A 25863-nucleotide genomic window follows, 5' to 3' on the forward strand; every position below is an offset into this window, starting at 1 on the left:
TGTGTAGGCTTGAGACTTCTTCCTGGTTGCCATTGAAGAGACTTAGGGTAGTCACTGTGGCCAGTACACAGGTGGGGAGGCTCATGCCAGACAGGGGGAGTTCCGTGCCAGCCCGCCATCACTGGGCCTATCTGGCGTCACCCTGAGTCAGAGCCCACCCCAGGGCCTATCAGCTAAGCACAGGACAAGCCTCCCTGCACTGATAGTAGCCCCATCTCCTGTTAGGCTGCATGAGGAAGACTCATCAGCTACAAGGTCATGAGGAGGTCCCTGGGGCCCTCAGCAGCTTTTCCTGGGAGGGAGTTAGGTGAGCTCCAGGCAAGTTGATGAGGGTCATCTACAGGAGTGAGAGAGTGTGTTCTTGAGCCCAGGGAATGGGCAAATGAGAGAAGCAGAGATGAGGGGTATCTCTGGGACAGTAGACACTAGTTCCCATCCTCTCTAGGGTGATAATATATTCTAGGTGGCTCAATACCATCCCAATTTGTCCCTATTGTCACAGTGTCATCATTAATAATACTCCTTTAATAGAAGTCTAACGATTCTTCTTGCCTCAAAAGTCCGAATCTGGTTAGGTGACTCTGATTGCTTTTTAAGAGTCTGAAGGACTCGCTGGCTTTGGAGATGCTGCACTGTCTTAATTGATGGTGTGTACACCTTCTGTCAAGTTGCCAGGATGGAAATATTCCAACCCTACTCCTTTAATTATTTGCGAAGAGCCCCGTGCCATGGGCTCAGCCTCAGTGTCTGCAGAGGGGAGGAGGGAGGAGAGAAGGTGGGAAGAACATGCTGGAGCCACATGGTCCCAGCAGATAGCACACTCTTCAGCAGGCCCCAGCGGGAGGAGGCTGCTCCCCTTCCCGTGGGGGGAAGGAGCGGGGCAAGATTTTCTTGAAGATCATTTGTGTAGAGGGCACAGGGAGCTTCAGGCCAGTGTTATTGGAAACTGGAGATTGGAGGATCTTACGATAGAAATTGCAACCTCCTAGTCCCCAGTGGCTCCAAGAACACAAGGCAAAGCCTATTGTCTTCATGTTCAAAGGCCCTAGAATCCATCTTCCGTGTGATGATCCTCCCTAAGCCTGAAAAACCCAACATGTGGCTCTGCTTGGGCCAGACACATACCAAAAGCCAAACAGGCCTCCCCAAAACAGAGGACTCTGACCAGCAGGCCCATATCCAGGAGGACCTGAAGGGCCATCTGGAACAGAAGGGCAGAGAGTCACGGTGAAGCCAGAGAAGCTCTCTCCGTGGGAATGGGAACAAGGTGGGACTTGTGCCAGGTGGTGGCATCCCCAGTTCTATAGAATGGGCAGCATTGAGATCTGCCTTTTCAGTGGCACAGGGTGATTCTGGGGCCTCCAGGCCTCCCCTGTGTGAGCGGCTGAGGCAGGAAGAGCATACCCCAGGCTTCCTACAGGAAAGGGCTGCCCCCGCGGCTCTGACACTGTCATCTACTCTCCTCCCAGCTCCCCGTGCAGTGTGTGGTCCCACATGCAGGGTGAAGAAGGGTAACAGGGCCAAGGGGAAAGTAAGGCCATGGAAGATCAGTCAAGCCAGCAGCCAGTAGGTAAGACCCTGGGTGCAGCAGCCTCGCTATCAGCCGGGATCCAGGCCTCTCAGGGCTTGCTATCAGCCTGTGGCCAGGCCTGTTATAGGGTGCTCTGGGAGCCTGTCTGTGGTAGTTTTACTCCATTGTGCTCTGCAGGAAATTGCTGGCTTTTGTGTCCTGGTAGGAGACTTGTTGTGTTGGGTTCTCAGGTCTGAAAGTTTAAGTGTCCCTGAAAACCAGCCTGCTCTGGAATGGCTGGACGCCCCAGTCGGCACCTGGGGTTGGGGGACACAGTACAAAGGCAAGGTGGCTGCTAGCTTCCCTACAGTGCAGCAGCGCTCTCTGGTGTTTCTGGGATAAAATAGCTGAATTCCAGGTTGTATTCAACTAAAATAAACCAAAGGGTGTGGTCTGGGTTGAGGAGTTTGGTAGGCGCCTTCCAACCCCTGGCCCTAAGGAAGGGTTGGCAAAGCTCTGCATGATAATTTCACATTAATTTGGGAAGCCAAATTACTCCCACTGTCAAAGCAGTGCAGAAATGAGTCCTTGTTTTGTGCTGCTTTTTAAAAATGATGAAGGCTGCCAGAGTCATAGCAGACTAGACAAGAGAAAGAAAGAACAGTGCTACCCAACGCAACATTAAGCACACATGCCTGGAAGTGATGGTGTTGCCGGAATGACGCTGGTTTAGGAGGAAATGACCACTCGGGACCAAGGACACTAACCCTACCCATGCTCCAGCTCCCCTCACAATCTCCTACTGTTGCTCAGAAATAATGCCCTCCACCTGTCAACAGCCTTCTGGGTAGAATGCCATCAGTATCCTCTCTTATCCCCCAAAACTAGCCGCTTAAACACAAACTTAAACACAAAAAAACTCTTGACTGATTCATTAATTCAGTATTTTTCAGTACTTCTAACATCAACCTCCCATGTGACATTTCTTTGGGCATGCTGAACCATTTAAAGCTTTGCTTCCTCTGATGTCTAGTGGTTCCTCCTTTTGATAGTTGTATAAGTGATGGCATCTTCCTTTACAACTCTGGCTACCAGGAAGCTCGGGCAAATTTGAAATTTAACTACATCAATGACGCAGCTTTTACCAGCCATATATATATATATATATATATATTTTACTGTTTTTAAATTGAAAAGTTGAAATATAATTTTGTCTTCGCCTGTTTGGGATGCCATAACAAAATCCTGTAGGCTGGGTGGTTTAAACAACCAAAATTTATTTTTCCCTGTTGTGGAGGGCAGAAGTCCAAGATCAAAGTGCCAGCAGGGTTGGTGTCTGGTGAGGTTTCTCCCGTTGGGTTGCAGATGGCTGGCTTCTCCCTAAGTCCTCACGTGGTCTTTCCTCTGCTCAAGTGCTCAGAGAGAGGGAAAGCAAGAAAGACAGAGTGAGCCATAGAGAGCTCACTCTCTGGTGTCTCTTCTTGTAAGGGCACTAATCCTATATCCTATCAGGTCAGGGGATCAATGTATGAATAATAGAGGGACACATTCAGTCCATGACAGATTTGCATACTGTGATATTCACACTTCTAAAGTGTCTAATTCAGTGGCTTTTAGTATATTCACAAAGTTGTACAGCCATCGACACTAGCTAACTCCTCATCACCCTGAAAAGAAACCCTATATGAATTAGCAGTCATTTCCCTCTTCCCCTCGCCCCTGGCAACCACTAATTTACTTTCTGCCTTTAATGGAGTTCCCTATTCTGCACATTTGATATAAACAGAATCATATATTATGAGGCCTTTGTGACGACTTCACTTGTTTTCAAGGTTGATCCATGTTGTAACATGAATTAGTATTGCACTGGATGAAGACAACACATTTCGGTCATCCATTCATCAGTCATTGAACATCTGGGTGTTTCTACTTTGGGGCTGTTATGAATAATGCTATGAACATTGGAGAATAAGTATTTTTGTGGATATATGTTTTTAATTCTCTTGGGTATAAGGTAGGACCTCTGCTGGGTCCTATGGTGATTCTATATTTAACCTTTTGAGGAACTGCCAAACTGTTTTCAAAATAGCTGCATATTTTTGTTCTTTTCACCAAGGCACAACTTTCTACTTTTCTTTATATCTTACTTTAATGTTACCATTATTTTATTGTATTTAAATTTGAAGTTGCCTCAAAATCTCCAAGGGATGAGCTGGCATATAAATACATAAACATGATGCAGAAATTTGCTGGCATACCTTATTTGCATTGCACCATGAGAGGGAAGAACTGGGGGGACCCAGGGAAGAGCAAGAACGCACTCCTGTCTATTCACGAGGAGCTCACTCCCTGATTGAGCCTCTGCAGCCAATGCAGCTGTCACTGTGGACAGGGGGACATGGGTCAAGGGAGTGGGGCACATATTGCTGGGTATACACAGAGATAGGAAATGTTACTTTTGAGTGGAGTGATCGGTGCAGAGAGAGGGGAAGCCCTGAGCAGGGGAACATCTGTTAAGCCCTGAAGAGGGGTTCTGCTGTCTTCCACTGGGACTTTTTGGATCAAAGGCATTGTACTTTCCATCATTCCCCTGACATGCAGCACATTTCAACTGCTTGATCAGGATAAAGAATAACTATTACTGCGCACCTGCCACATGCCAGACACCCTCCTAGTTACTTTACATACATGATCTCAGTCTTCATAATAATATCTCCATGAAGGAGGGTTTATCACAGTCACTCTAGTAGCAACTCAGCATCAAGGAACCCAGGCTGTCCCCATGCCAGATGGAGGACATTCCTAGCCCATGGTTCCTGGGTCTCACCTCATATCCTGGCAGCTGCACTACAGTCTCGTTTCTTGAGCTTGGGTCTACTGAGAGCCTATGTTGGTCATTTATGAAGGTGCATGTCCTGCCTCTGTGTGGAATGGGCCCAGCGGTTCCTGGGGCAGGTACTGCTCTACATGGAAGGCAGCCTGGCCCTCTCTGAGTCACTCCCTCTTGGAGAGAGTGCTCAGATTCAGATGGGTGTGACAGGTGGTGGGCAATACTCCTAGGGCTATGCTGGCCCTCATCCTAGCCAGGTCATGTCCCTTTGGCTTAGATGTCAAAGTTTCACTCCCAGGAGAAACTCAGAGGCCCAGCCAGACCAAGACCAACCAGGCTTTGCCCTAGAAGCGAAGCAGGCAGAAGAGGCAGATAGAGCATAGGGGCCAGGACAGGGATCCCCAGTCAGCACAGCAGGTGTCACCACTGTCATCTGTTTCACTGCCACTGCCACATGGAAAGGTCATGGCAGCTGCAGGCCATAAAAGACCTGTGTAATCAGGCTTTTCTCCTAGCATTACTCAGAGGGGGCTGGCTGGCTTCCAGTGATAAGCCAAGGAAGGGAAAATGCAAATCCACTTCTGAAAGGGGGATAAGGTGGGTGGATCACCTGAGGTCAGAAGTTCAAGACCAGCCTGCCCAACATGGTAAAACCCCATCTCTTCTAAAAATACAAAAATTAGCCGGGCATGGTGGCAAGCGCCTGTAGTCCCAGCTACTTAGGAGGCTGAGGCAGGAAAATCACTTGAACCCAGGAGGCAGAGGTTACAGTGAGCTGAGATTGCACCACTGCACCCTGGCCTAAGCAACAGAGCACAAGTCTGTCTCTAAAAAAAAAAAAAAGAAAGGAAAAAAAAAGAAAACTGTAAAAATGATAGCAGGATATGGCTTCACCCATCTCCCCTCATGTCTCTACTGGAATCTCAGCTGAAGAACTGCTTTATAAGGCCAAGTCATGCCCCCAGTAATTTTTTTCTTGGAAGGTAGACCAGTATCCATAGAGCAAATAAGGCTTAAATCCTGGTGCACCGCTTATTATATGCATGAATTTAGGCAATTGGCTTTCACTCTGAAGTCTCAGCTAATTATGTGTAAAGTAAGAGGAATATTAGTTTTTGTTTTAGTTTTAGTTTTCGTTTGAGATGGAGTTTCACTCTTGTTGCCCAGTCTGGAGTGCAGTCGCATGATCTTGGCTCACTGCAACCTCTGCCTCCTGGGTTCAAGCGATTATCCTGTCTCAGCCTCCCAGGTAGCTGGGATTACAGGTGCATGCCACCATGCCTGGCTAATTTTTGTATTCTTAGTAGAGACAGGTTTCATCACATTGGTCAGGCTGGTCTCAAACTCCTGACCTCAGGTGATCTGCCTGTCTCAGCCTCCCAAGTGCTGGGATTACAGGCATAAGCCACCATGCCTGGCCTGGAATATTAGTTTTTATATAACTGGTGTGAAGGGTCAAAGAGATAATATATGTAAACACTTAGCCTGGAACCTGTCTCAAAGTACCTACTCAAAAAAATGCTAGCTGTGAAGATGGTGATCCTGTTTAAGGAAGGGTTACTGCCTAAAAGAGAGCAGAAAGTAGGGCTAAAAAGGAATTATTTCATTTTGTACCGTCCCTGCTGTCCATAGGAAGGCAAAGAGAGAGACCTACAAAGTCTCTGTCCCGAACATGCATTCTGCAAAGTTATATAACTGTTCTGGTCTGAGACCCACGCTTAGAGAGGGAGATTATCCAGGAACCCAGTAGTGTAACTTTTCCTTTCTTAACAAGGTCATGAAGGTAGGAGAAAGCTCCTCTGGCCTCACAATTCTACAAGATTCTCACTTGATCTTGCGCACTTTCTCTTTTCCAAAATCAAACCCTCTGCCGCCGAATCTCTGCTTAGGAATAAAGCACCTTCTATTTATTTCCACATCATAATCACAGCCAAAGGGTTTAGAAACCAGTGCATAGCAGGAAGGTCATTAATGAGGTCAGAAAAGACCTGGAAATCGTACTCATGATCCTCAAAGAAGTCAGGCCCTATCCTTGGAAATGGGTTTATAGGCTGAGCAATGCTCTGGGTGGTGAGGGCAATTGTCTCCAACATGGGATGCAGGAGGCATAAAGTACTGGCTGTTTCTATCAGTCTGGATTTTTAAATGGCCTCTCGAGAGGGACCCACTGAGGCAGATCTCTCAGTTATGAACAGTGAAGGAGAATGAGTGGGGTGGGATGGGAACAGGTAGGTGGTAAAATGAGAAACCAGCCAACAGAGTAATTTTGCTGCTTCTCTGGAATTAACTCTTAATCCCTTAGCCTGTGCCTAGAGCAGATAAACGTGACCGAGAAAATCTCTCTTAAAAGGCAAGCATGAATGACCTTGAATTATCTGTTTTGTATCTTCCAGGCCACTTCTCTGTAGCGGGGGCAGATCCCCAACAAAAGGTAGAGCCATTGCCATTGGTCAAGTCTCCGCCCCAGGTGTAGAGAACCAAGGGCAGACTCTGTGGAAAGGGCCTGGAGCTCCGTGACAAGAGAAGGAGCTTTATTCTTGGACTCCCATCTGGTGCTGAGTGATCCAATGTGGCAGTGAGCAGAGCAGGGGCCAATAGTCGCCTGCATGTCCTTTCCCAAAAAGCAGTGCCCGCACCAAGCAGTCATGGGCCTTTCTGCTATTCAGGGAAAGCTCTGTGGAGTTCAATGGGTGTGTGGCCAGGTCTAGGGCTGCTGCCTGTAGGGGCAGCAGAACAGCGCCTGCTTTTCTTTCCTTGGTCCAAATGGACTGTGTCTGTGTGGGCTGATCTCTGGGCACAGCATGCCTGCAGGGAATTCAGTCCTGGGTGCTGAAGGCCTGTCTGTGCACCTTCAGAGCCAGCTCCCTCCAACTGATTTCTCAGGGCTCAGGCATGGGTAAGTGTGCCCTGAGGTCTTGGAAACGGTGAACTCTCCACTGCTTCCTGATGGGCCAATGTCTATTTATTTACAGTTCAGAACTGTTGGAAAGGCTACACACACCGTGACCCCACATGGCCCCTCAGAAGAGCCACTGCTTGTCTCCTGAAATGCTCTCTCTGCTTCTCATGTTGGGGCTCTTATTTTGGAAATTTGGCATTCTCAGAAGGGATTAGCTCTTGGGGCTGGGCATGATATTTTTATGACATGGAATGGCCTTAAAATAAGTTGGCCAGGTGCGGTGGCTCACGCCTGTAATCCCAACATTTTGGGAGGCCAAGGCAGGTGGATCACTTGAGGTCACGAGTTCAAGACCAGCCTGGCCAACATGGCGAAACTCTGTCTCTACTAAAAATATACAAATTAGCCAGGCATGGTGGTGCATGCCTGTAGTCCAAGCTATTTGGAAGGCTGAAGTGGGAAGGTCACTTGAGCTTGGGAGGCGGAGGTTGCAGTGAGCTGAGATCATGCCACTGCACTGCAGCCCGGGCAACAGAGGGAGACGTTGTCTCAAAAATAATAATAATAATAATAATAAATTAATTAAAAATAAATAAATAAATCTATGACTCTATTAAAATCTCATAGAAATTCAACCTTCTATAAGTTGCCAAGTCTTGGATCACGTCCCACCTTCCTCTACCCTGACCATGCCTGCTCTGGGCCATGAGGCAAATGCCTTTCCCCTTTTCTAAGTGGTGATAGTTTGAACTCTAACTGCCACATAATGATATAAAAAGCAAATATTGAAGTGAGTTAATATGCTAATACTCCTCCCTTGTTTTGAACAGGAACAGAAATTCTTGGCAAGTCAGTTCGTATTATATTCTCTACATTAGGAGTGTGCACATTTTTTGCAGTTGGCTATATGCTGCTGCCACTGTTTGCTTACTTCATCAGAGACTGGCGGATGCTGCTGCTGGCGCTGACGGTGCCGGGAGTGCTGTGTGTCCCGCTGTGGTGGTGAGTGTGACTCGTCCCCAGACAGGCCCTCTGCTGCGGGTCAGCACACCTGGAACACACCTGGAGCCTGGTGCTGACCTAGCCTGGGCTTGCATGAGCTCCACGGAACTCGTGGAGGCCAGCTTCCAAGCCGGGAGAGGTTTTGCCTCATTGTGGGTGGGCCTGTGTGCTGGATTTTGAGTCTCCATTGTCCTAAAAAGCACATTCTCAGGATTCCAATCTCTTCCTTGACACCAACCACTCTTTCTGTTGCTACTTGTTATTTGTGGAGCTGGTGGTGTTGGATTTTGTTGTTTTTAACTCTGCCCCCTGCTCTTTCATCGCTTTTCTCTCTCTAGAAAAATCTCACTCTATCCAACTAATGTAATTCTTCAAGCTTCCCTATCATATAATGATTAGCATCTATGAAAGGGAAGCCTATTTATTAGCACTATGATAGTGTGCCTATTTATTTGCTATGTCTTGAAGAGTGAGAAAATTACTTTTTATTTAATAAATTATTAGAGAAATGTTCTCTTCTTTCCTCCCACAACCTCCCAACTCAGTTTTAACACAACAGTTATAGGAATAACAAAGTTTGAAGATTCTGGCCTCAGTCTTACCCAATATGACTATCTGGGGGATTTCAGGTGAAAGAATAAATTAAAAATCATGGAACAAGGTGTCAGACATACCCATACCCTCTTTTTGGAGATTTCCTGTTTCTTTGCTTTTTCATATTTAAGCAAGAGAAAAGGGGATTCCTTCCATTGGTGGGTCTGGCTCTATCTCTCTCTCATTCTCTTCCTCTCTCATTCATTCTTGGTTTGATTTCATTATATCAAAGTCAAATCTTCCAGCACTGACTGTTTTCACCGAACTGCATAACTTCTACCTGCTTACACATCACACAAGCTTCTTTGACCATTTTTTGGAACTCACAATTTAGACTAGACCTCATGGTTGCCCTGTCCTTTGGACATCTCCTGACTGGGAAGCTGTCTAGGCCTTTATCTTACTGTAGCTGTTAGGCAATCATAGAGGTTGACAGGCAGGCCACCTGTCTGACTAGACAGCGCAGGTCAGGTGGGCTCACTCTAAGCCCCTGTATTCTCATGACCTGTAAGAGTGCTGTGATTTACCAGTGTAAATTATTGGCATGAAGTGTGCAGGGGGAGTTGACAGTATGTTAAAGGTTAGGTATTATTCTGATTTGCAACATTCCTCTGGAACCCTGTCTGGGGACCAGGAAGCCTGGCCTGAGGAGCAGTGAATAAGGGCTGGCCATGATCTACATAGCTGTGCCTCCAAGGAAAGCATCCCAGATTTACAAGAGCAGAGCAATTTTCTGAATGAGAGTGATTATCATCATCATCATTTGCCCTTCTCGCCACAACTCCCTTGCTAGCTGAATTTACTGGAAAAGATGTTAGTGACTAGAGGTTCTCTCAAGACACAAGACAAGATTATTCAAAGGTTCTTTTCTGCCTCTTCAGCTGAATAATTTTAATAAACTATGTTCTCTGGCTCTAGTTGTCATTTTGACCTAAGAGAACAGTACTTTCAAAATGTTATAATTAGCCAGGTATGGTGGTTCACACCTGTAATCCCAGCACTTTGGGGGGCCAAGGTGGGAGGATCACTTTAGCCCAGCAGTTTGAAACCAGCCTGGGCAACATGGCAAAACCCTGTCTGTACTAAAAATAAAAAATTAGCTGGGTGCAGTGGTAAGCGCCTGTAGTCCCAGCTACTTAGGAGGCGGAGGTGGGAGGGTCCCTTGAGCCCGGGAGTTCGAGATTACAGTGAGCTATGTGATCATGCCACTGCACTCCAGACTGGATAGAATGAGATGCTGTCTCAGAAAAAAAGTTATAGTCAATCTTATTAATGTATGATTCTATCAGAGAGAAAGAGAGAGAGAGAATAACAATATAAAGCCTCCGATGGGCTGTACAGAGATTAGTAGGGATGGGATCTTTGCCTCGGGACCATATGTCACAGCGAGGAATGAACAGCTCTAATCCATTAGCCCTCCAGAGTCAGCCTCCAGTTTCCAGCAGAGAAGGTCCATCCCACAGGGAGCCTGCTCTCTCTGCCCTAAGGAGAGCTCTTTCTTCTGTTCCCCAGGAGCTGGTCCATGAATGCTCCTGGCTGTGGGCATACTGTACCAGGGACTTGCCCCAGACAGAGGCCAGCACGGGACCAGCACTGACAAGCTGAGTGCTCCACCTGAACATTTACCAGTGGTCTTACCATTTTCCTGTAAAAGAAAATAACTTTCTTCTGAACATCCCATCCTTGCAGGTGGGGCTTCCCAAAAGGATACTCATCCGTCTAGTGGTTGGGGTATGGAGGGATGCTTAGAGCTGACATGGACCCTGCCGCCTGCTCAGTATGAGACGAGCTCTCCAGCAACACCTCACTCCTGTTTAGTCTGAATTAAATCTACAGAGAGATTATAGTGTGCAACCTCATTTGGCACTCCATTGACTTTTGAAATGATCAGCTAGATTTGACATTATGTGCACCAAAAAAAAAATCAAAGCAATTCAAAACTGGAGATACCAGTGGCCCTGAGTACAGTGGGCTAGAAATGGGAGGTAAACCTACATAGAGGCACTGCTGGTGGTTTGGGGGACTTTTTATGTCCCACGTTTCCTTTAAAAGGCTTGGCAGTAAGTGGCCACAGGTGTGAATGGAGTATGTGTATAGTGGGTGGGGATAGGGTAGGGAAGCAGGCCATAGATGCAACATGAGGAAAGCTATGCAATTTCTAGCTGATTAAACATTAAGAATCTGAGGCCAGTGGTCTGTAGAAAAAAAGGTAGGATGTTTCTAAGCATAATCTGGTTGGAGAAAGATACTGGCCCAAAGTAGAAGCATCCATCCATGAGGTATATCGTGGCTGTGTGGTAAGATCTCTAATTCTGCGCTAATATAGTAGCCACCAGCCACATGCAGCTATTTAAGTTAAAATTAATTAAAAGTAAATAAAATTAAATTTTCATTTCTTCAATCACACTAGCTCAATAGCTACATGTGGTTAGTGGATGCTGTCTTAGCACAGATACAGAACATTTCAGAAGTTTCTATTGGACATCACAGTTCTAATTACTGAGAGTCAGTGACCTAACATTATTGTAGTTCCTACAGGGACTAACTAAAGGCATATTCTGAAAAATGCAAACTAGGCTCATTTTTCAACTCATGTGCTAGTAAGCTGGAGAGGGGACCTGCTGGTTGGTCATTTGTTTTGCTCTGAGCTAATTCCTAGCGTGGATTTGGGGCCAATTAACTATAGAGGACTCTGTGTCTTCTACTTACAATTTGTTTTCTAGGCTAAGTACAAATGCTCTTCGACTTATAAGGGAGTTACATCCCAATAAGCCCATTGTAAATTGAGAATATTCTAGGTCAATACACCTAACCTACTGAGGTAGGAGGCCAGACACGACTCCAGAGGCAGGGCTTGGACACCGGACCAAATTGAGGACCAGCTAAAACAGAGCCAGGGCAGAAGACGCTTTCCGTAAGACACGCCCACCCGTGTGCCATGTCAGTTTACTGTTGCCATGACAACACTCAGGCTTTATCGCCCCTTTCCATGGCAATGACCCAAAAATTACTACGCTTTCCCTAGAAATTTCTGCATAAACTGACCTTTCATCTATATGTAATTAAAAGTAGTTATAAATATGAGTGCAAAACTGTCCTGAGCTGCTACTCTCTGCCTGTGGGGCAGCCCTGCTCTGCAGGAGCAGTCACGGAGCTGTAACATTGCCTCTTCAATAAAGCTGTTTTCTTCCACTTCCAGTTGGCCCTTGAATTCTTTCCTGGGCAAAGCCAAGAACCCTCATGGGCCAAACCCCACTCTGGAGCTTGCCTGCCCTACATCCCTACCAAATATCATAGCTCAGCCTGACCTATCTTAAACATGCTCAGAACACTTACGTTAGTCTACAATTGGGCAAAATTTTCTAACACAAAATCGATTTTATAATTAAGTGTTGAATATTTCATGTAATTTATTAAATACTGTACTGAAAGTGAACAACAGAATGGCTGTATGTATGAGTACTCAAAGTAAGGTTTCTACTTAATGCATATCATTTTTCTCCTATAGTAGAACCATCATAAGTTAGGGACCATCTGTACTGACAATAGGTAAGGAAAATGAGAGCTGACAGGGGAATGGCTAAAAGATTTTGAGAAATAAAAATTTAGAAAGAACAAAAGTCCTATTATTTGCAACTGTGTTTGAGCATCAGCTATAAATGGGAATATACTATGTAATTTAAAACAATAAGCTTTTAGACATTAACAAAAAGACAACATTGGGGCTCATCTCCCAAAAACTGGTTTGGGCACTCACTGATCTGAGAATCTGTTGAAAGCCATGGGGACCCCACACAGGGGGGTGTCAGTGCCCTCACCTTCTCTTTTGACTAAAGGAAAAGATCAAGAACACAGGTGCCCTGGCCATCCTTTTCCCAATAAACTGTGAACATCACCAGCTGGGACACCAGCAATTCTCCTTAGGATGAACCCACTGCAAAGACAGTCTCTTCTCTAGGGGAACTTATAGTCTAGTAGCTATGTTTCTTTTATGAGCCACACTACCTATAAGTTTTGGATGAACTTCTCCAGAGCCCTGGCTCAAACATGCCCATAGTTAATGTCACCCCTTATGGTCTGGTCCTGGTCTCAAGCACAACTGATGATTAGTCTTATAATTTGATCAGAAGTTTGAAACTTGAAGGTGCTTTTATTTATTCCTATGCTCCAATAGAAATCTTATGTGGACTCCCTTTAAAAAGACAAACTAGAATTTTACAAAATTAAAACTATTTGGGGGAACCCTGCTGTTGTGAAAAATTATTAAATATTAAAAATAAATTATAGGTTCATTCCTGAATCTCCCCGATGGCTGATATCCCAGGGAAGATTTAGAGAGGCTGAAGATATCATCCAAAAAGCTGCAAAAATGAACAACATAGCTGTACCAGCAGTGATATTTGATTCTGTGGAGGTAAGCATTTGCAGATGTTTCCTCTTGAGATCAGCTATGCATTCTTGATTTTATGGAATTTAACTTAATTCAATATTTGTTAAGTGCCCACTATGTACCAGGCATTGCACTAGGCCTTAGGAACACAATCATGATTAAATTCTAAGATAAAATCCACCTTAAAGGGCTGTTTATAAGAATTAAATGCAATAATATATGTAAACTGCTTAGCAAATAGCAAGCATTCATTAAATATTAGTTCCCCTTATTCTGCAAGTTTATCATCAACTTTCTATTGGCATTGCTCCAAACCACTGACACAGCTATGAACTGATGGTTTTTAAATGTCCAGATTAAGTGGGAAAATATGTTTCAGGGCTAGTCCACGCTGGGTTCTCCACTGTACCCTGAATCTTACCACAGACTGCTGAGGAAGCTATGCATGTCTTTAGTCTCGCTCTGTATCATGTCTAGAACCTTAAGGCCTGAAAGCACAGGCTTGAGGATTCACCCTTGAAAGCTGGTGGCCACAAGGAAAAGCTGATATTCTGTGGAAGCAGCCACACCTCCTGACAGTTTGTAAGGATATGCAGTGTGCCACACACCGTGCTGGCTCCTAGAGGAAATAAGAAAATAAGACACAGCCCCAATTCTAAAGGAACATAGAATGTAACTAAGATGGGCAAGAGGATTAGATAAAAAGATAAAGCATGGCATAAGGGAGGAAATGGTAAGTATCCAAGTAGAGACACTGTGTGCCAGCAATACAGAGAAAGAGAGCAGGGTGGCCCACGGCTGGAGGCAGGTCCAAGCCAGGGAGGACAAAAGGACTCACTTAAATGAGTGGAGAGGATGGGGCAGGGCATTCCTGTCTAGGAGATAGGTAGGAGTCTGCTCAGGACACGTAAAAAAGACTGTGGTGGCTTCAGTAACATTATACATGCCCTGCACCAAAGCATGTAGTGCGGAAAACAGAACTCTGTAGAGGACAGTGGGCATGCCACTGCTCACCCCAACAGCTTCCCCGATCTCTGGCCTTCAGGACCTTTTCCAGAAGCAGATACTCTGGCTATGGCTAGAGGCTTAGAGTGGCCATGACCTCAAGCTCTCAGAGGGCTGCCAGGACAAAACATCCCTTAATCCTTTGCCCTTCAAATCAAGAAGTCCATTTCAAGTCTCAGTCCATTTAAATGGATAAAACAACAACAACAACAACAACACTGGGAATGTCTAACACTTCTGCCCTTCGGGGCTGTGCTCGGTGTTTATTGGTATTTATCAGCTAGGTGGCCTGGTTCCTATCTGCGAAACTTACAGTCTAGTTGTAGGGATCTACCTACATGGATGAAAGCAATCATAAAATAGATATGAGATATATAGTTATGCACAAATAAGAATATAGTTCAGTGTTAAAACACATGGTTCTAGCAGTGCCTTTATATATTTTATATATATATATACACACACACACATATATACACACATTTATATATGTGTATGTGTGTGTATATATATATATATACACACTTTAAAAAAAATTGAGTCTCACTGTGTTGCTCAGGCTGGAGTGCAGTGGTGCAATTATAGGTCAATGTAGCCTCGACCTTCTGGGCTCAAGCAATCCTCCCACCTCAACCTCCCAAGCTGGGACTACAGGCATTTGCCACCAAACCCAGCTAACTTTTTGTATTTTTTTTGTAGAGACAAGGTTTCACTATGTTGCCCAGGCTGGTCTCAAACTCCTGGGCTCAAGCAATCCTCCTGCCTCAGCCTCCCAAAGGGCTAGGATTACAGATGTGAGCCACCATTCTCAGCATGACAGTGCCTTCTTTCTTCCTGTCATGATGCACATCTAGCCTGAGCTAGACAAACCCATTAAGGGAAAGGGGGCTTGCGCTTTCCTGAGGCCTGGTCATCTCCCATGCTCACCTCCCGTAGGATCCTCTTTAGGAGGATCTGCAGAGCCCTGCACCAGCAAATGCACCCTATTTAGAATGATATTGAAGAGCCTACCAAATGCCAGGCACTGTGTTCTGCTCATGCATTTTTTTTTTTCAAAAAAAGACACTAAGGCACAGTGAAGTTAAATAACTTGCCCAGGATCACACAGATGTTAAACTGGGATTTGTGACCTAGTTCTCCCAGGCACCAGAGTACATGCTCTTAATAACTATGATTTTTCACTTCATGTTAGAGGCAGTAGCATTAACTTGGACAGGAAAAGATATAGAGTATTGTCTCAGAAAGCAATCTCAAGCATCCTTGGCTTCAGAAGAAGCACCTTCAACCTGCTCCTGGTACCTGATCCGAAGACATTTTGGTGCCTCCACCCAGGCCAGGGACAACCACTGGATACAAGGATATTCTTGTTTTGAGGTTTCCAATCCTGGCTGCTCATCACAATCACACAAGTGCTTTAAGAATACAGATTCTCAGGCCTCTGTTCAAAAGAGTAGAAGTAGGCAAGCCCAGGGAGGAACCTGGCAACCTGCATTTGAGAAGGGCCCTGTGGAACCACCAAGTGTTAGCACAGGACTGGTCCACAGGTCCTGTCTGTGTGCACCACCGCAGAACCCTCCAAGAGGATGTCTGGTTCCCACTAGTTTATGCAGTGGCTTTGCTTTGTTATAATACCAGGGTTGTTCTGCTGGGGGCATATTCTGGGGCTCTACAATCCAAATAGTGCGGGAGAGAAAAGGCAGTGTGGCTGTGAGCTGTGTAAGTGTCTGATGATTCCTAGAAAGAAGGACACTCACATTTGGAGAGCACCTGCTGTGAAGGCAGGCCTGGCACTCCCACTTCTTCATAATAGAAACTCCTCCATCAGTCTCTTACTGTGCATGCACTGTAGGGCCACAAAGTCACAAAGTCTTGGTACTTCATCCCTGAGAGATTCTCCATCTCATAGCCTAATAACTTTTATGTTAGTTTCAATTCTAATCAGCTTAGTTACCTTGATTCATAATTCATGGCAAGTTAATATCAGCAAATTAAAAGCAAAAGAATAGGCCGGGCGCGGTGGCTCACACCTGTAATCCCAGCACTTTGGGAAGCTGAAGTAGATGGATCACCTGAAGTCAGGAGTTTGAGACCAGTCTGCCCAATACGGCAAAACCCCATCTCTACTAAAATACAAAAATTAGCCGGGTGTGGTGGCAGGTGCCTGTAATCCCAGCTACTCAGGAGGCTGAGGCAGGAGAATTGCTTGAACCTGGGAGGCGGAGGTTGCAGTGAGCTGAGATTGCGCCACTGTACTCCAGCCTGGGCGACAAGAGTGAAACTTCCTCTCAAAAAACAAACAAGTAAATAAATATAAATCAAAGTGAAAGAGTATAAGCCCATTAATGGCAGTAAAGATTTGTCACTGACCGCTGATGGCTAGCCTCTTTTCCTCAATGATACAGTAATAATAATAATAGTTTAAATTTATTGGACATTTACCATGGTTCAAGCACTGTGCTAAGCTATATATATATGATCTCATTTAATCTCTCAACTCCCAATTAATATACCCATTTTATAGAGCAGTAAGCTAAAGTTCAGAGAGGATCGTTACTTGCCCAAGGCCCGCCAGTAAACTGAAGTCCGTTCTGATGCTAAAAGACTACAACAAGAGAAGTGTAAAAAGCAAGGCTTGGTAATCCCAGCACTTTGGGAGGCCAAAGTGGGCAGATTGCTTGAGGCCAGGAGTTTGAGACCAACCTGGCCAACATAGTGAAACCCCGTCTCTACAAAAAATACAAAAATTAGCCAGATGTGGTGATGCTCACCTGTAATCCCAGCTACTCAGGAGGCTGAGAGGCAGGAGAATCACTTGAACCTGGGAGGTGGAGGTTGAAGTGAGCTGAGATCACACCACTGCACTCCAGCCTGGGCCACAGAGTGAGACTCCATCTAAAAAAAACAAATAAACAGAGAGTGTAAAAAGCAGACGTGGCCTCAAGGAAGGGACTACATGGCCCTACCCTTCAATAGGCAGTCCTGAGGATCACAGATCAGTGTGGTAAATGACATCCATTCTCTGACTGTCAGTCAGTGAAAGGCTATGTTAGCCAACAGGCTTTGTATAACGAGACAGGAAAGGGGGTGTTATATATTTAAAAGGCTTCTGTGTAGAATGGGCTACAAACATTTTAAAGTGTCAGAATAAGTGTCATATATGTAGATGCCCTATTGCCTCCAATCCCCAGACTTCTAAGCATAGTCAAGGTGAACTGAGAGTTGCATGCATAAGTTTTCCCCATGCATCACAGCCAAAGATACTTCCTTACTACCTCTTTATCTCATGGTTATTTGCATTATTTTGGTTACAGGAGCTAAATCCCCTAAAGCAGCAGAAAGCTTTCATTCTGGACCTGTTCAGGACTCGGAATATTGCTATAATGACCATTATGTCTTTGCTGCTATGGTAAGTAATAAGTGACCTGGAAATGTAGACATCCAGCACATAAGTATGCAACTGATTTTCTTTAACTCAGAGGAACATTATGGCAATGCTTGGGTTTTCCTGAGGAAAAATTAAGATTATAAAATTCTAAATTATTTTGAAATGCCTCTATTCAGTTCATGGGACTAGATATTGAAAAATGTCACTGGGCGCAGTGGCTCACACCTGTAATCCCAGCACTTTGGGAGGCCAAGGTGGGCAGATCAGCTGAGGTCAGGAGTTCGAGATGAATCTAGCTAACATGGTGAAATCCCATCTCTACTAAAAATACAAAAATTACCTGGGCATGGTGGCATATACCTGTAATCCCAGCTACTTGGGAGGCTGAGGCAGGAGAATCACTTGAACCCAGGAGGTGGAGGTTGCAGCGAGCCTAGATCGCACTACTGCACTCCAGTCTGGGCAGCAGAGCAAGACTCCATCTAAAAAAAAAAAAGTCACAGGGTACAGTATTTAAGTCTGCAGTACTGAGACCCAAAGGGAAAGCATTCCCTTCCCCCTCCTAAAGTTATGGGATTGAAATCATTGATGTCCCTGGGTAACAGTTCCCTCCCCACCAAAAATTATGAGATTAAGACTAATGATGTCCGTGGTGCCTGAGGCAGAAATGCTAATTCAACTCCTGCTTCCTGAAGCTGACCTGGCAATTGAACACTGAGGCTAGAATAACCTAGATCCCCATTACCCGGATTGGAGCCTTGATCACCTTTCTACACGTGCCAATAGCAAACTAACAAGTGGCTTTCAGGCACAGAAATACTGAGTTGGCTTTATAGATTAGATTTAATAATTTATCTGCCAAGAAAAAAGGAAAAGGAAAAAAGAAAATTCCTACTCTATGATGGCAGCACACACACACACACACACACACGCGATGATCGTCAGAACTGGTAGATTTAGGCTGCAGCTAATCTAAGTTTATTTTTAAGGGCCATCCTACTTGGCAATTAGAAGAGAACAATGACAGAGCTTATGCCTCTGAATTAAGCAAGTGTGTCCTAGGTACATGGCCTTCTTAGTTCTTACATTTCAGCATATATCCCTGGTACAAATGTTCTTGGGCAGTGGTGCTACTAAGCTAATAAAAAATTAGTCACTAGTTCTATCTAAGCTGCTCCTATTACTAAATGGGAAAATCACTAAGATCCCTTGAGCATAATTATTTGTTTTGTTTATGAATTAGTCCTTGTATTATCTAATTTGGGTCTAGTATGTGTAAAAAGATCACCAGTGTTCCTGAAATCATTTTTCAGATATCCTCTGCTTCTCAGTCATGTTAATAATAAGCAAATTTCTACACAGGGGTGCTGCATAGTGCAGTTTTAACAAAAACTCAGGTTGAGTCACTCACAGCTTGCAACGTCCAATTAACAAGAGCAAGGTCTGAGGTAAGGAAAGTGACTTTTTATTCCAAAGCTAGCTTAGGGAGAAAGGTATCAGCTTCCTGCCTGAAGGGTACTGCTCCTCTTTTTGAAGCGGAAAGCAGGCACTTCTAAAAGGCAGGGGAGGACGCGAGCAGGTGAGGGATCAGAGGGCTAGCTTGCTGCCTTATCTACTGGGCAGTTGAGTTGGCACCTTCATGGGCAGAAACAGGTGGTATAGGTGGCCAAAAACTCTAGCAGGCATACGTTGGGTTGGAAATTGACTGATATCGCTTGAGGAAATCTGGGGGGTGAGAGTTCCACTCTGGAGCTTCTAAGCACATAGTTAGATAAATTTGCCCTGCAGGGAGTGTCCAGTGAAGAAGAGGTTAAAATGCTATCACTGCACTTCCAAAGAGCTAAGTAGAAAGTGCAGAAAAGGAGGAAAGAGAAAAGAAGAGAGAGAGAAAATAAACTATCTCTTAGAAAAATGGGGGTACTCAGTTACATAGTTATTTTTTCCACAGAGAAGCTTATTTTTTTATTTTATTTTTGTTCTTATTTTTTTTGAGATGGAGTTTCAATCTGTCATCCAGGCTGGAGTGCAATGGTGCGATCTCAGCTCACTGCAACCTTTGCCTCCTGGGTTCAAGCAATTCTCCTGTCTCAGCCTCCCAAGTAGCTGGGATTATAGGCACATGCCACCATCATGCCTGGCTAATTTTTGTCTTTTAAGTAGAGATGGGGTTTCACCATGTTGGCCAGGGTGGTCTCAAACTCCTGACCTCAGGTGATTCGCCTGCCTTGGTCTCCCAAAGTGCTGGGATTTCAGGCATGAGCCACCACTCATAACATAATATACATGTGTGGTGTATATATACTATACACCTGTAATGACAGAATATACAGGCTGCAGTCTGTGATACTTTGAAGCATTAGGGGACATTCACTCTTTTCCCTAAAGAGAATCAGAATTTATTCTAAGTGAATCCCACAGTATGACCCTTGTATCTCTTTTTTTGTTAACGAATGAAATCTGGATTTTATGTTCACTGATGTGATTAATATTTTTTCTTCAAATAATAGCTCTAAGAGATTGAGGAGGTACAAACTATTCAGGAAATAGGAAAACTTGAAATCAACTAGCTGAGAAAAGTTATTGTTGAATATTGGTATATCCAGACTAGCACAGTCCAATAGAACTTTCTGCAGTGACGGAAATGTTTCATATCTATGTTGTTCAGTATAGTAGCCACTAGCTACACGTGGCTATTGAGCACTTGAAGTGTGGCTAGTGTAACTAAGGAACTGAATTTGTAATTTTATTTAATTTTAATTTATTTAAATTTAAGTAGCCAATGAGGGTAGTGGCTACTTATAGGACAGCAAGATATAGAGAATTTCTTGACCATCATAAAATTTTAGAGCGATTCACACCATCCCTTTGACATTTTTACCTTTTTCTTTCAGGATGCTGACCTCAGTGGGTTATTTTGCTCTGTCTCTGGATACTCCTAATTTACATGGAGATGCCTACCTGAACTGTTTCCTCTCTGCCTTGATTGAAATTCCAGCTTACATTACAGCCTGGCTGCTATTGCGAACCCTGCCCAGGCGTTATATCATAGCTGCAGTACTGTTCTGGGGAGGAGGTGTGCTTCTCTTCATTCAACTGGTACCTGTGGGTAAGAAGTTAACCAAGATGAACAGCTTACCAGAAAAGACCCACATATTGACTAGGCTGCTTCTGAGTCACTGCTCCATGTTTATTCAGCCCTTACACCATAAGCCATTCATAAGACAATTAGACAGGTGATTGCTCACTATGTATGTTGTTCCCTGTGTTCAAAACAACTACCCCAAACAGAAGAGACAGCCTCGGAGAAGCAGAAAGCACCAAAGAGGAAGAGTAACTCTCCCAGTCATCCCCTTCACACAAAGACTCACCTAACATCTCCCTTTAACTCATAGTCATGATTCCTAATTTCTGGCTACTCTCAAACCTTTTCCCTGGGTGTATATTCAAGTAGTACAGTGAGTAGGACATGTCGGTTCCAGGATACATTCAGTGGTTTTCTGGTCTGAATCTTTAAGTAGTTAAATAGCACACAAAAGGATATATGCTTCCCTTTTACCCTTGTGTCTGACGTTCTCATAATATTAAAATGTCAATAAATTATTGATAGTAATAGAAATACATATTTCTTAATAATAAGAAACAGGATAGAAAGGATTGGTCCTCCTCTTTGAAGATAAACCTTAACTATATTAACATGCTAATAGCTTACCTATGAAACTGTTGTAACAAACAAAAGACAAGTGGACAAAGGTCACTGAATGCATTAATGACCTAGAATAACAGTAGAACAAAGTACAAAGCCACCCCTCACGTGAGTTCCATCCTTGTCCATGCCCAATATTAGGACATTTGAAGAGAAAATGTTATTTTGGGAATATATTTATGTTAATAAAAGTACTCCCACTGAAGCAAAAAGGACAATAAAAACAACTGATATAAGAAAGCATCACTTCTAAAAGCACCCTTGTTTATACCGGGTCTCTTTTCCAGATTATTACTTCTTATCCATTGGTCTGGTGATGCTGGGAAAATTTGGGATCACCTCTGCTTTCTCCATGCTGTATGTCTTCACTGCTGAGCTCTACCCAACCCTGGTCAGGAACATGGCTGTGGGGGTCACATCCATGGCCTCCAGAGTGGGTAGCATCATTGCCCCCTACTTTGTTTACCTCGGTGAGCTGCATCTTTTGCATTTGTTCTTCCTTTAAATTAGTTTTCAATATAAAAGTAAGATTTTCATTGTGAAAACATCAAATAGCATAGAATGTACTGGAAAAAAGTACAAGTTCACCTCTCCTCTCCCAGGAGGAGCTCTAGAAAGCCAACCACAAACTGGTGAGTAGCGCTACAGACATTTTGTTTTGCACATCATGTACACATGTATGTATATAATTTTTTAAACATACAAGCAGGCCAGGCGTGGTGGCTCATGCATGTAATCCCAGCACTTTGAGAGGCCAAGGTGGGTGGATCACCTGAGGCCAGGAGTTCAAGACCAGCCTGGCCAGCATGGCGAAACCCCGTCTCTACTAAAAATACAAAAATTAGCCAGGTGTGGTGGCAAGTGCCTGTAATCCCAGCTACTCTGGAGGCTGAGCCAGGAGAATTGCTTGAACCCAGGAGGCAGAGGCTGCAGTGAGCCAACATTGCACCATTGCACTCCAACCTGGGCAACAAGAGCAAAATTCTGTCTCAAAAATAAATAAAAATAATAAAAAATAAAAAGAATAAACACACAAATAACATTATATATGTTGAAACTTTTTAAACTTAACATTGTATCAGAATATCATTCCAAATAGTTACATATTGCTCCTTTACCTTCTTTTTACATAGGTACCTCCTTTTAAAAATGTATATAAGTACATTTTAAAATAAGTATACATAAGTATAATCTACAGATCGATTCATAGAAGTAAAATTCCTGGAGCGAAGAGTGCCGTTAAAAAATTATATATATATGTGTGTGTACATGATGTTGTGCAAAATAAAATGTCTGTAGGGCTACTCACCAAACAGTTCATGTTGGTTTTCTAGGGCTCCTCCTGGGAGAGGAGAGGTGAACTTTTACTTTTTTCCAGTACATTCTATGCTATTTGAAGTTTTCACAATGAAAATCTTACTTTTATACTGAAACACATAATTCATTTAACCAGGCTCCAATGAATGGAGGACATGTAGGTCATTTCCAGGTTTTTGCTATTACAAATAACATTACAACGAACATTCTCCTATGCTCCTACACCCTTTGTGAATTTACTTATGTATATTTGGATTTACAGGTAGATTCATAGAAGTAAAATTCCTGGAGCAAAGAGTGCTGTTAAAAAATTTCATAGATATTCCCAAATTGAACTCTACATATTGTGCCAATTATAATCTAATTATTAATAGGTAAGAGTGTTTGTTTCAATAATCTCACCAACAATAAAGATTGCCTAATTCTTTTTTTTTTTTTTTTTTTGAGACAGTGTCTCACTCTGGAGTGTAGTGGTGCGATCCTAGATTCCCAGCTCACTGCAGCCTCAATCTCCCAGGCTCAAGAGATCCTCCCACCTCAGACTCCCAACTAGCTGGAACTATAGGCATGCACACCATCAAGCCCAGCTAATTTTTTTTTTTCTGGTAGAGATGGGATTTTGCCAGTTTGCCCAGGTTGGTTTCGAACTCCTGGGCTCAAGAGATCCACCCGCCTCAACCTCCCAAAGTGCTGGGATTACAGGCTTGAGCCACAGCGCCTGGCCGACCTAATTTTTTAATCATTGGTTATCTGTTATGTGAAAAATGGATATCATTGTTACTTTTATTCCTATTTATTAATTATGAATGAGGTTGAGCATGTTTTTGTGTATTTTTTGGCCATTTTATTTATTTTTCAGTGAACTGACTGATCATGTTCTTTGCCCTTTTTTTTTTTTTTTTTTTTTTGGAGATGGAGTCTCACTCTGTCACCCAGGCTGGAGTGCAGTGGCACAATCTCAGCTCACTGCAACCTCCGCCGCCTGGGTTCAAACAACTCTCCTGCCTCAACCTCCTGAGTAGCTGGGACTACAGGCGCATGCCACCATGTCCGGCTAATTTTTTTTTTTTTGTATTTTTAGTAGAGATGGGGTTTCATCATATTGGTCAGGCTGGTCTCGAACCCCTGACCTCAGGTGATCCACTTGCCTTGGCCTCCCAAAGTGCTGGGATTACAGACATGAGCCACTGTGCCTGGCCTTCTTTGCCCATTCTTTAATGGTTTATATCGGGTGAAATTCAGCCCCAATATTTCATGTAGGTTCTTTTCTATTTTCCTTAAGTGTCAGCTGGTCTGAGAAATAAACGGACAGAGTACAAAAGAGAGAAATTTTAAAGCTGGGTGTCCGGGGGAGACATCACATATCGGCAGGTTCCGTGATGCCCCCTGAGCCGTAAAACCAGCAAGTTTTTATTAGTGATTTCAAAAGGGGAGGGAGTGTACGAATAGGGTGTGGGTCACAGAGATCACGTGCTTCACAAGGTAATAGAATATCACAAGGCAAATGGAGGCAGGGCGAGATCACAGGACCACAGGACCGGGGCAAAATTAAAATTGCTAATGAAGTTTCAGGCACGCATTGTCATTGATAACATCTTATCAGGAAACAGGGTTTGAGAGCAGACAAGCGGTCTGACCAAAATTTATTAGGTGGGAATTTCCTCGTCCTAACAAGCCTGGGAGTGCTACAGGAGACTGGGGCCTATTTCATCCCTACAGCTACAACCGTAAAAGACAGGTGCCCCCAAAGCGGCCATTTTAAAGGCCTACCCTCAGGGATGAATTCTCTTTCTCAGGGATGTTCCTTGCTGAGAAAAAGAATTCAGTGATATTTCTCCCATTTGCTTTTGAAAGAAGAGAAATAAGGCTCTGTTCTGCCCGGCTCACCAGCGGTCAGAGTTTAAGATTATCTCTCTTGTTCCCTGAACATTGCTGTTATCCTATTCTTTTTTCAAGTTGCCCAGATTTCATATTGTTCAAACGCAAAAGCTCTACAAACAATTTGTGCAGTTAATGCAATCATCACAGGGTCCTGAGGCAACATACATCCTCCTCAGCTTACGAAGATGATGGGATTAAGAGATTAAAGTAAAGACAGGCATAGGAAATCACAAGGGTATTGATTGGGGAAGTGATAAGTGTCCATGAAATCTTCACAATTTATGTTCAGAGATTGCAGTAAAGACAGGTGTAAGAAATTATAAAAGTATTAATGTGGGGAACTAATAAATGTCCATGAAATCTTCACAATCCACGTTCTTCTGCCATGGCTTCAGCTGGTCCCTCTGTTCGGGGTCCCTGACTTCCCGCAACAGGTGTATTCATCTTTTTCTTTTTGACTTGTGCAAACTCTTTGCAATGGAAGAAATTAGCCCTTTGTATATATGTTGTAAATATTTTTTCTAGTTTACCATTTGTATTTTCACTTTATGATATCTTTGTAATTAAGACAATTTTAGTTTTTATATACTCAAAGGTGTCAATCTGAAATGACACTACAGAGGTGTTTCAGTAGCATGTTCAATCTGATGTAGGATCTGACACCCCATGCCTGGTCCTCATTAAGAACTCTACTGGTGAGAAATGCAGACACACCTCATCAATTGGGCAATTGGTTACCTACTGGTACACATGCACACATACACACATACACACACCTGAAAACATGTATGAATTCTCAGGAAAGGTATAATCCAAATCCTTACAGAGAAAGAGAAACATTTTCCTAACAAACATATTCTGCACAGTTGCCCTGTGCCACACCTGAGATAGCAGATTATACAGACTGGTGTTATTTTTCCCTTTGTCCTTCCCTGTACTTTCAAACTATGCTCAGACGGTCCAGTGGTCAGACACTAGTACATAAGATAGGGAGTCCAAGAGTCTTCTACTCCACACAGCTACTCCTGTTAGTGACACAGAGGCCTCAGAGAAGCTGCAATAACAATATTTTCCTTATGTTTTGGGTCAAATGAAATCCATGGGTGTGCTGTTCCTCTGTAAGCTCTGTATGTATACAGGGGCAAAGCAAGATGAGGATCTGTTGTTCTCCTGTGTGAGTAAAGCTTCACAAAGAGATTACATATTAACCCAAGACATGTAAGTGCTGCAAAAAGAAGCCAAATCCAGGCACACAGTGCCTTTACAGAACGTGCCTGATACTTATAATTTACTGATTTAATCTGGAGTGAACATAATACTTAGTTGTTTTTTTTTTTTCTTTTTGAG

The 25863-nt window shown here is 43.8% G+C and overlaps 1 protein-coding gene and 1 long non-coding RNA gene across 4 annotated transcripts in view; one reads left to right on the forward strand and one right to left on the reverse strand.

Annotated features, from left to right (window-relative positions):
• Positions 1-25863, forward strand: part of SLC22A4 (solute carrier family 22 member 4) — a 50256-nt gene that overhangs the window by 20281 nt on the left and 4112 nt on the right. For 2 of the 3 annotated variants that reach the window (XM_030818491.1, XM_003259936.4), the window contains exons 4-8: positions 8070-8241; positions 13123-13249; positions 17542-17636; positions 20507-20721; positions 21606-21788. In XM_030818491.1, coding sequence (XP_030674351.1) covers positions 8070-8241; positions 13123-13249; positions 17542-17636; positions 20507-20721; positions 21606-21788 — 792 coding nt within the window. The remainder of the gene's footprint in view (positions 1-8069; positions 8242-13122; positions 13250-17541; positions 17637-20506; positions 20722-21605; positions 21789-25863) is intronic. The other variant, XM_030818494.1, reaches the window with a different exon arrangement.
• Positions 1-25863, reverse strand: part of LOC105739444 — a 58203-nt gene that overhangs the window by 2830 nt on the left and 29510 nt on the right. The window contains exons 6-7 of the long non-coding RNA XR_001115365.1: positions 20574-20715; positions 17976-18097 (exon numbers count right to left, since the gene is read on the reverse strand). This is a non-coding gene — a long non-coding RNA (uncharacterized LOC105739444). The remainder of the gene's footprint in view (positions 1-17975; positions 18098-20573; positions 20716-25863) is intronic.

Source organism: Nomascus leucogenys, chromosome 2 (assembly GCF_006542625.1).
Source record: "Nomascus leucogenys isolate Asia chromosome 2, Asia_NLE_v1, whole genome shotgun sequence".
Classification (NCBI taxonomy): Eukaryota; Metazoa; Chordata; class Mammalia; order Primates; family Hylobatidae; genus Nomascus; species Nomascus leucogenys.